At 41.4% G+C, this 10,298-nt stretch overlaps 2 protein-coding genes across 3 annotated transcripts in view; one reads left to right on the forward strand and one right to left on the reverse strand.

Annotated features, from left to right (window-relative positions):
* The window catches only part of ZDHHC20 (zinc finger DHHC-type palmitoyltransferase 20), a 71,566-nt gene extending 63,771 nt beyond the window's left edge, over positions 1-7,795 (forward strand). For both annotated transcript variants that reach the window (XM_059720531.1, XM_014600678.3), the window contains exon 13: positions 148-7,795. The gene's annotated coding sequence lies outside the window, so the exon portion shown is untranslated. The remainder of the gene's footprint in view (positions 1-147) is intronic.
* A 1,693-nt stretch (positions 7,796-9,488) lies between these two features.
* MRPL57 (mitochondrial ribosomal protein L57) lies at positions 9,489-10,290 on the reverse strand. The gene is made up of 2 exons (XM_006276588.4): positions 10,194-10,290; positions 9,489-9,963 (listed from the first exon to the last, which is right to left on the reverse strand). The coding sequence occupies exon 2, from the start codon at positions 9,956-9,958 to the stop codon at positions 9,644-9,646; it is 315 nt and encodes a 104-aa protein (XP_006276650.1). The 5' UTR covers positions 9,959-9,963; positions 10,194-10,290; the 3' UTR covers positions 9,489-9,643.
* Positions 10,291-10,298: the final 8 nt, after the last annotated feature.

A 10,298-nucleotide genomic window follows, 5' to 3' on the forward strand; every position in this document is an offset into this window, starting at 1 on the left:
CAAATTACTGGTACATGGTTTTAAAAACCTTTTATGTAAAGAATTAATTGAGGGAGGTCCATATAATTCTTGAATTCAACCTGATCTACTTGTTTTATCAAGGTTAACAGTTACACTTCCACTAATTAAGTGATTTCCTTTCATTAGGTTTTTGCAACACATTTGTGCTTGAATATTAATTTTGTTCAGAAGATGTCCAGTAATATGGAACAGTGCACACGTTACAGAAGATACATGAAAAAATAAGTTTTTGTACAGTACAATGGATGCTTGTAAGCACTACTGCAGAGCAGGGAAGTAAGACAGATGCCTTAATGTGTGTTTATGCAACATTGAATTCTGTAATGCTACCAAAGGGTCAAATCCTGAAGTATCCTGTATGGATGCCCATGGCCCAAACAGAGTGGACACTATGCATTTCTGCTATGTTCTGATGGTAGGGATAGGTCCGCAGAAAACTCAAGCAGACCCCATCCCACTGTGCACTGCAGAAGCTACTTCCACAGCAAGTCTGCAGCATGCCAAGAAAGGGAAAAGTAGATGTGTTGTCCACAAACGGGCCAATGAGTCTGCACAGTGTAGATACATGTGGCCCAAACATCGGGTGGGAGGAGAACAGGATGGTGTATCCTTTCCTCTTCCTAGTACCCAGCAGCAGATGGTCACAAGCTGCCTACCCATTACCCTGGTTCTGTAACCCTCATGGGGCTTGAGATTTCTCCCTTTAGCCCTTCTTTGTTGCAGCACAATGCCAAGCAGGTAAACCCCCTCTACTTGGGCTTTGCTTGTTTGATTTAGGATTGGGCCCTTAGTCATTTTACTTTAATTTTGTTAATTGTATTAGGAATGTAACGTAAGCTGCATACATATGTTCAAGTGATCAGGGGTTTCTGTGGTAGAAAAACTTACTCAAAGACCCTAAACAGACATTCCAATGCAGTTGCTGAGCAGCCAAGGAACCCTTGTGCACACATCTTGGGCTCCTACCTGGTGACAAATAACAGCGCACAAGGCAACCTTGATTGAGTGACCCAAATTGTCTTGTAGGCTGCATCTCAGTGCAGCTGCTTGGCTGGAGCAGTAGAATCCAGCCTGAGTGACACACTGTTTCCCTGGACCCATGGGGGCTGGGAACAAAGCACACTGGAATGCTAGAGGATCCTACAGCTGCAGCTTCTCTTCGAAGGTACACGTACAGAAGTTCACTCTCACAAGAGAAACTCCCAGGAGCAATTTAACCATGGTTGTTCCCAGTTTATTTTTCTCTTAGAGCAGCCATTTTTGTTGAGAGAGAAAAAACCTCAATGTTTATACTCCTGATTTCTGCTGGGAGAGAGAAGTGGCTCTCTGTTTAGAAACTGAATGTCTGTACATGGCCTTAGTCAAATGAATTTTCTTTTAGACCTATTTTACCTGGATAATAATACTACTTGCCTCTCAACACAAAAAGTTTGCCAATCCAAAATGAACTAACAAACCAGCTTATTTTTCTCTGGTGGGTGCAGAATGGTCTTGCAAGCCAGTAATAGAAGGGCAAGATACTAGTAGCAGCAGAAACCAGATTGCAGTTGTGTAATGTACTAGAAAATAGAATTGGAGAATACTGCTTTATATATTGGACTATTGCTGGTTTGTGAACACTTGTTTTATACTTTTTGTTTTACCTTTTTAAATAAAAACAAAGGGTTTTTTATTGTTGGTTCTAAAGTACCATTTACATGGAGTTTGAGTATCTGATGAAACCTTAAATGACGAATCATACATGTATTTAATCCATTGAAAGTTCATTGTGTGCTATGCTCTGTTATTTTAACTTCTATTTTAAGTGATGGCAACTGAAAAAGATGAACTTTGGTGCTTTATGAAATGCCGTACTTCATGAAAGATGAGAGATTTTTCTTAGATGGGGAATAAAGTTCATCCAAAGCTCAAGACCTGCAGTAAACCAAACAAACCCACATATCTTATTTTTGGATAGAAAAGCTAGTGCTAGATACTTTGCAGTGGTCTAGACACTGCACTCAGCAACATTTTCACAAATACTCCTTTCCTTTCCATTTCTTCTTCAATATATGGTGAACCAGTGCCATAGCCCTCTTAAAACTGACTGGAAGGCAGGTGAGCTGCTGATCAGAGAGAACAAAGCTGAAGGAACCTATCTATTGAGTTAACTTCCTGAATTGATTATTTCTATGGCTAATTGTATCTAGATCCATATGGATATAGATATATGCACGTTTAAGTTAATATACAGCAGTTTTGCCTTTGAAAAAAACCTCAAATCACCTCTGAAATTTAAAATTTTATCTCTTCCTTAAAAATGCTCCTTAAGAGGGAGAGAATAAATTTGAGCCTACAAATGTTCCTGTGAAATTAATGGTCCCAATTTGAAACTTTCATAAACTTTGCAGCGTGTTGCAGCAAACTCTTTCCTTGTATACAAGGGAACATCTGCCAAGTTCAGCATCCACAAGAACATCAGTATGTCTTCCCTTAAACTACTTTTTTCCTCCCCCTCAAATATTGTGTCTGTCTCATCAGAGATTGGCAGTCTCTGCTTAGCTAAAAAGAAAAAAAAAGCCTCCAGATTTCAGTTATGTTAACATGTTGAGTTTGGAAAGTTACAGCCTCAGGAGCTCCTCCACTAAGATACCTTCTGGCATGGGGTGTCTGTACTGGGTTGAGAAACAGAAGACTTCGATTTCAAAGCACCTTTTGCACCAACTGGTGCGAAGGCTGTGATTGTGCTCAAGAGTTTTATAATTCTGGAGGAAATCCTGCATTTACCTGACCTGATCACTTCCGTCTTAGGAAGAGGTAACTGAAGAACTGGGGAGGTTGCACAGGCTAATTTCTGGCAAAGTTGGGAACAGAACCCAGATCTGTACTAGAGCAAAGCTTCCTACTCGCCAGTACTGCCTGTTTCTAAGGACTGGCCTGAACACCATCCTGCCTGGACTGTTCAGTTTATACCAGCATAAATGTGTCCATCTGTGGCAAGAGTTTAGCAGCAGTTTAACTGGAGTCATCAGCTATTAGAACACCACTAAAGCATGCACTGGCAGGACCTGCCACCAGCCTGCCTGGTGTGCAGTACATGCCAGAGCAATGGCAACTAAAAGAGAAGTCTTTTAAGGGTTGCTTCACTTTGTTTGTTTTCCTGAATCAACCAACTGAAGGAAAACAAAGCTGTTACTTCAAGGTTATATTCTAGAGCAGGGCTGTCCAGCTCATTTGAGTTAGCAGGAAGGATCCAGACTGGTGATTCTTGTGGCCAGTCTACCCCCAGCAGCAGAGCATGCAGCTGTGGCATTAAATCTTGTGTACTGACCATGCCCCCACCACTTGCCCTGTTGTCAAAAGTATTTGTAATGGGGATCTCAACCTGGAAATTGTGCAGCAGGGTGACTAGTGGTAGTTTTAACCCCAAGTGCTGGTCCTGCCAACACAGCAACTCTGGTAGTCACAGGGGTTAACCCCACTGCTGCTTACCCTGCCTCAAAATTTCTGGCCATCCAACAGGCTGCAATTTTACCACTGATAAGGCCACATGTCACCTATAAGCCTCCATTTGGACAGCACTGCTCTAGAGCAAGTTTGGTATATCTGTTTTATATTGGAACAATTTACCTAGATTCACAGAAGCTTAGGGCTGGAAGGGACCTTGTGAGATCACTGAGTCTAGCCCCCCTGCTGGGGTCAAAGACTTATACTGGAACAATTTTTTTTTTAGAATAAGCTTTGGTCCCATTTAATTTAGAAAATCAATCCTCTGCTGTGTCTTGATTTCTGAGCCACTCTAGTGTAAAGTAGTACAAAAATTTTGTGGAAACAAGCTTTCATAGATTAAGCCCACATTTTTTGTTGAGTGGTCTCCAAAGGCCTGTGGTTTTTCTTTTACATCTAGATAAGGCACAATGAACTGAAATTTCCATAAAGAACTAGTGCCATTTCTGGTGCCTGTAGATCTTTGAGTACCATAGATAGGGACCTACCTAATTCATGGAGGCTGCCTCCATATTTCATGGTCCCACCATGGTGTTGGACATAATTTTTGTGGTGTAGCATGGCAGGGGCGCCTCCCATGCCTCTAGCCAAGTGAACCTGGAAGTCCTGCACCTCCCCAGAGATTGACAGGTCGCCATCTATAAATCTGGGGAGGAGCAAGACTTCCAGAGCCCCTCAATGAATCTCCACCCCCCACCCTGCCCTTTTCTGTTTGTAGCTGCCTTTTCCCCTCTCCCCCTAGCTGACTGGCTGCTGCTTTCCTGCTTTTTTGAAAGGACCAGGGTTTTTTGTGGGGGACCTACCAAATTCATGGTTTCCAAAAAATCATGAATTTGGTAGGCCCCTAATCATAGGCACTCTCATGCTGCAGATAACAGCACCCTCTTGAGTTGGATGAAGCAGGGGTTGTCCTTTGAGGTTAAAGCATCTATCTGGAAATCCACTCTCTGTAACAGTGTAAAATTAAGGAATCTCCCCTCTGAATATAGTCATCATTGCTGGAGAACAGATTGGCACAAGGAAGGCTAGTTCAGTGGAAGTATTATGAAAATAAAGGTTCAAAAGGTAGCCATGGGTGACATATTGAGTTCACTAGCCAAATTGGTGCCTGTCACCAGGGTGAGGAGTAGGCTACCCCATTTTTGCTGTCCTCTTTTGGGGGTGGGGAACAGGCTGCGGCATGTAACTGGTATCCAGCTGAGATCAAGGCTATCAATGTTAAAGCAGTTCTACTGGCAGTCCCTTAGTTATAAAAGCAAGGGCACTGTTGCTGTCAGGGGAAGTGGGGGGGGAAAGCTGGAGGGCAGAGAAGGTGAGTCGGTAATAACACCATGTTTGGTAAGGAGGGAAGGAAAATAAGTCTGGCTGCTATTCTGCAAACTATTTTCAAGTGTTATCAACAGAAGCAGGACTTGGAATAGGTGTTAACCAGTGTGTACATGCCTTCAGCCCAGGCATCCCTGTTGAACAGCTCAGAGGCTTCCAGTCACACCCAGCCCACCCTTCCAGGATCACTTGGTGTTTTCTCCAGATAATGTTATTTTTATAAACCTGTTCCACATCTGCAAATACAGAAACACTGGGGTTGTAGGCAAGTAATGGCAACATACGTAAGCCTTCAGGCCTTTCAAAATGAATTTTGCAGCCGATAATAATCCAGTTATCTAAGAATTGCTGAAATAGTCTGGTACAACAACACTCTGCACACTTTAATCTTTTTAAAGGTTAGGGGTTTTTTAATGAAATGTAGGTAAAATGCTCCAAGGACAGAAGCCCAATATCAGACTCCTGTATAAGGGTTCTGCAGATGTCTGAATCATTGAGGATGACAAGCAGTTTGAATCAGGCAAGGAATTCCTGGAAATAAAATAACTGAGCTTGCTCAAAAGTCTCAGCTAATGCATTTGCTTATGTTTGCCAATATTTTTATGACCTGGTAGCTTCATTCACATCTATGTAGCATAATCAGACTGCTTTATTATAAATGGCTTGTCAATTCTGGGCAAATTTGTATGACTGAGATGACATGCTGGTCTTTGTTATCAATCACTTTCTTGCAATAACAGAATTTGACATCACAAATTATGAAGTGATATTTTAAGCCAAGACTTCCACTTAATTGTTCAGAAGGTGACACGAGAAGAATTGTTGCCATTGTTACTGTTTTTTAGCTATCTGATCAGGATATATGCTGTACTGTTAACCAATATACCCAGAAATGTGTAGTATACACAAGTGCCAAGCTAGTCTTCATCTGGTATATGTAGGAACTAACACACTGTCAAGCACTTGCACTCACATGAGTGTTAAATTTCTAAATCTTTCAGGTACTGAATATTTGTTGCTTTGATCTTTTCCTGGTGCTTTTTGGGACAAAATAATCATTCACCTTCTAGATAGCTAACTTCCAGTCCATGTTCACACCCCAAATTGAATTGTAACATTTTTCTTTTTTATTTTGTTTACAGATAGTTGTCTGCCTCACTGATATACCATACAGTTTCAGTCATCTGGAGCCCTAACACTGAAACAAAAGTTGCATTTGTAGTTAAGGATAAGGTTAATGTCGACAGCCATGTGTGCATCTCGTTTAAAAGTGACACAAACTAGTGAAATCAGTCTTCAATCTAAGCAGTGACTAGCCAAATTCCAAGAAATAGCTTTGAATATGAAGGGTATAGACATGCAAATAAATTACCTCAGATGCACCTGTGAGCATCTCCTTTTTCAGGTGGTTAATGCAAGGTGGCTTGCCCCTTGCTGAAAGTGGGATTAGCTACCTCTAGTTTCCCCCAGGTCAGAGCATGCGCAGGTTACTGTAGAGTAGCTAGCTCGCTTGTTCTGTAGTAACCTGCTGAAATTTGACTGCATATTTTCCTATATGGAGACTGAGCTATCTGGAACCCAAGCATACTTTAGGGATTCAAACAGACATTTAATAAGAATCCAAATAAGTCCATTATTGAAAAATCTCTAAACACAGGTTGGCAAAGAATTTTTTGTAGTGCCTGAAATTTAATTAAATATTCAACGCTCAGAACTTCCTGTATCGCTACATGATACCAAAGAGCAGCTGCAGAATAGTTATTTATTGTAATACCGGACAGGTTTACTAAGTTCATTTCTATCAGTGTATTTGGGATGCTTTTTGTATGCATTTACTACACAGATGCTGTAATATGTAATAAAATGCAGGTGATAATTATAGTTCATCTTAGAGCTGATTGTTCAAACTGACATTAGTTTAGACTAGACAGTGATATTGTGCAGTATTACTTGAATTTGTTTCTGTTGGTAAAGTGTGACCACATTTACAAGATTGTTTAATATTACTTGGTTTTCAAAAAATTAGATATTTTGTTTTTCTAACAGAAACTAAGAAGAGTGCTTGGCACTTGTGCAGATGTGTTGGGAACAAAGTATTGGAATCTCCTGCTTGTTGGCACCAAAGAATTAATGGTCACCTGCAGATTTCCTACTGTTGCAGTTCAATAAAGTGTTCAACATTTCATTGTTGACCACTTGTCCTCCTACATCAGCTCCAGTTGGGTATTCTGAGGAAATTAAGGCTTGCCATAGTATTTTTAGGATCAATCCACATCTGGTTCAGGAAGATGCTAGTTGCCAATTAAAAACTTGCCCCAATTTTAAATCAGTTGATTATGTAAACTAGATATCCCTACAGTTATCTCTGAAGTTACTCCAGCTTGTGTATTTGCCAGTGAATGTCATCTCCATTGCACTGTAATGGCAAAGTTCAGGTGTCTGCAGCCATTTCACTTATGTAGTTGTCTTTATTGTGCTGCATAAACTTGCAATGAGTTGTATTAAGTCTGTATGAGGTTGATTATACAATGATAAATATGTAATAAATGATACTTATTGTATTTTTTGTATATTGCAGGTAGGAATATTCCTATGCACAAAGAAAACATGTTGCCATTTATAGTTTCATACTTGAAATAATTTTTTTAATGGTTTTATAAAGGAAGTAAATAATACAAAGACACATCACTTTGCCTGAAGTTCCTTCATATTTTTAACTGTAGCTTATAACCTCCCTGTACATGTTGGGTTTTTTCCACCAATGTAATCTTAAACCATTATTACTGTTGAGTGTTTGCATTCAGAATTTTGTAAATCAAGATTCAGACTTTCATTCTTATTTTACCTGAATTACATTCATGTTTAAGGCAAAACTTGCACCTTTTTAGGTCCTTTTTTCCCAAAGTGGTAAACTATTACATCAGCGAATGCAAGAATAACTTAATAAAGAATGTGAAATATTCTGGTTATTGTTTAAATGCAATGTATGTGTTTTGTAAAGCAAACAGCATGTTCTTTTAACTAATGGAAAAAGCTTATGGGGGAAATCTCCTTCTGTAGTTTTAATAGACAGGAATTAGTATGGTATGTCTTATGGTACTGATGATTCTTCTCCTAAATTTACACTCTTGGACTCACAAGGATTGTATTACCTTTCAACCCACTCTTGTTTAAAAGTCAGTTTGATCTTTAAGTGAAGGAAAATCTGATGCTGCATTTTCAGGAATTAGTGGATCCTAACATAGTGAATTATAATTTTTATATCCAAAACAGTCCAGTTAGAGAGACTACTTGAACTCCTTTAATAGAGCAAATGTCAAGTAAGCTTGTCTTTAAGGGACAACTGTAAAATTGTTTTGAGAGGCAGAGCTGACTTCAGTTCTCTGTTGAATGGAATATAACCCTATAAGAAGTGGCAGTGGATCAGTCACTGCTTTTCAAATGTAAGTGAACAGATTTTCATGAATACAAACTCAATTTAAACACCAGAATTATCCTGTAAATGCATTTCATCCACCTTATACTTCCCTGACCATTAAATAGAATTCTGGATTAAACCAGTATATTTCAACTGTTCTCTGTTGTAGTTGAATTATTAAATTATTAGCATTACTATAAGTTTAGTGTAGAAAATTATGGCTTCTTAAAAATGGGTTGTTCCCTTCTAACATTTGTAATTTGAATTAGGCAAGGACAGGATGAAATGGTAGCACAAGCAAATAGTAAGTAGAAGAGAGTAGTAACTATGAATGCTAGAATACAAAGCTATTTCTAAACACAAAAAAGCACACAAAAATTCCAACCACTGTGAGATGTAGTCAGAAAGTATTTAAAAAACTAAAGAGAAGTTGATGGTCCATGAATTTTCAAATTAATGCTGAATTGTAATCAAGTAAGATTAAATATAGAAAGCATTCAGCCCCTTTGGTTTATCAATTACAAACCCAACACAGTGAAGTCAGCCTAGCTGTCAGTTGGTGGTGCTAGTAATAAAATCAAATTTAACTGCTTCAGAAAGTTTCCATTGTAAATGTGAGATGACAGCCAAGGGAACACAAAGAATATTAGTTAACGTAATGCAGGGGCAGGCAATTATTTTAGGTGGAGGGCCACTGAGTTTTGGCAAGCCATTGAGGGCCGCATGACAGGCAGCCAGGGGCAGATAAATAACTTTCTAAATTTTTAGGGACCCCATAGGCCAGACAGAATGGCCCGGTGGGCCGCATCCAGCCCCTGGGCTGCATTTTGCCCACCCCTGGTGTAATGGGTGGTAGTCATGGAAAACTAACAAATTCAAAATTATAACTGGGAAAGCTGTGTTAGTGGGGCAGGTACTGAGAGGTTGAGGGCCATGCCCCACACTGCCTAGCGCTCCACTTGTCCGCACTCACCCCAGCCAGTGGGGCCGCTGCAGCCGGGGCTGGGGTGAGTGGGGCCATGGCCCTTCTCCCCCTACTTACCTATTGGGGGTGGGGAGGGCATCTATGCTTATTGCATGAAGAGCAAATTTACCTTGCATATAATGAATTGTGGGTCTAAATATGCTAATCACATAAGAGCGAATTCACATAGAAAGAACCCGTGTAAATGGAGGAAAACCTGTAGTATAGAATCCGGCCGTTAAACTCCACACACACACACACACACACAACAAATCCTTTCTGAAGGAATCCGTTTTAATTTCAGTAACTCTTAACAAGATATTTCAGGTCTTTCACATCTTTGCCCCCTGTTTTCGGACAGGTACAAAGAATCCCAGACTGAACAGTAGGGCAGTGTAAGCGCACTCCCACAAAGCAGCCTGCGTTGCTCAAGTTCCTGTCCACTTTTTGGACACATTTAAATGATTCAACCGATCCCCAAGATACTTGTGTGGGGGGAAGTTGGAGACTATCCGGCTTCTCAAAGCCTCCCATCGTGCCTGTCGCCGTTCGGTGTTATGCTTATGCTCTTCCTGGGCCGTCAGATACGAGCAGCTCAACCAGTATTCGTTCTCCGCTTCGATTTCCAGTCTCCTAACCATCCTCATCTTCATGCCCAGAGTCACCTTCCTCGGCCGCCTGTACTTCCCAATCCATTGGCTCCCAGGGATCCTATTGCGGAGCAGGGCCAGGCTCAGAAACATGGCACCTTGGGAAGTCAAACACGAGCCGTTAATCTCCTTGGAGCCAGCTCAGAAGGGCAGCAGCGGAGGCGCGGGGCTGCTCCCTCCCCGGCTCCCCCGCGCCTTCCTGCTCCGCTCCCCAGGGGGAAGGGCCCGGCTGCAGCCGCAAACACGCCTGAGCCGCCGCGGCGCTTCCGGGGAGCGGTCGGCCGGCTCCCGCGCCCGGAGGGAGAGGAAACACCGCGCCCACACTCACCGCCTGGTCCCGGCCCAACAGCAAGTAAGACCCCGCACGGAACAAGATAACACCACCTCCCGCAGAGCCGCGCACGCCTCAAACGTCATCTCCTCGCGCGCAGGA

This window comes from Alligator mississippiensis, chromosome 1 (assembly GCF_030867095.1).
Source record: "Alligator mississippiensis isolate rAllMis1 chromosome 1, rAllMis1, whole genome shotgun sequence".
Classification (NCBI taxonomy): domain Eukaryota; kingdom Metazoa; phylum Chordata; order Crocodylia; family Alligatoridae; genus Alligator; species Alligator mississippiensis.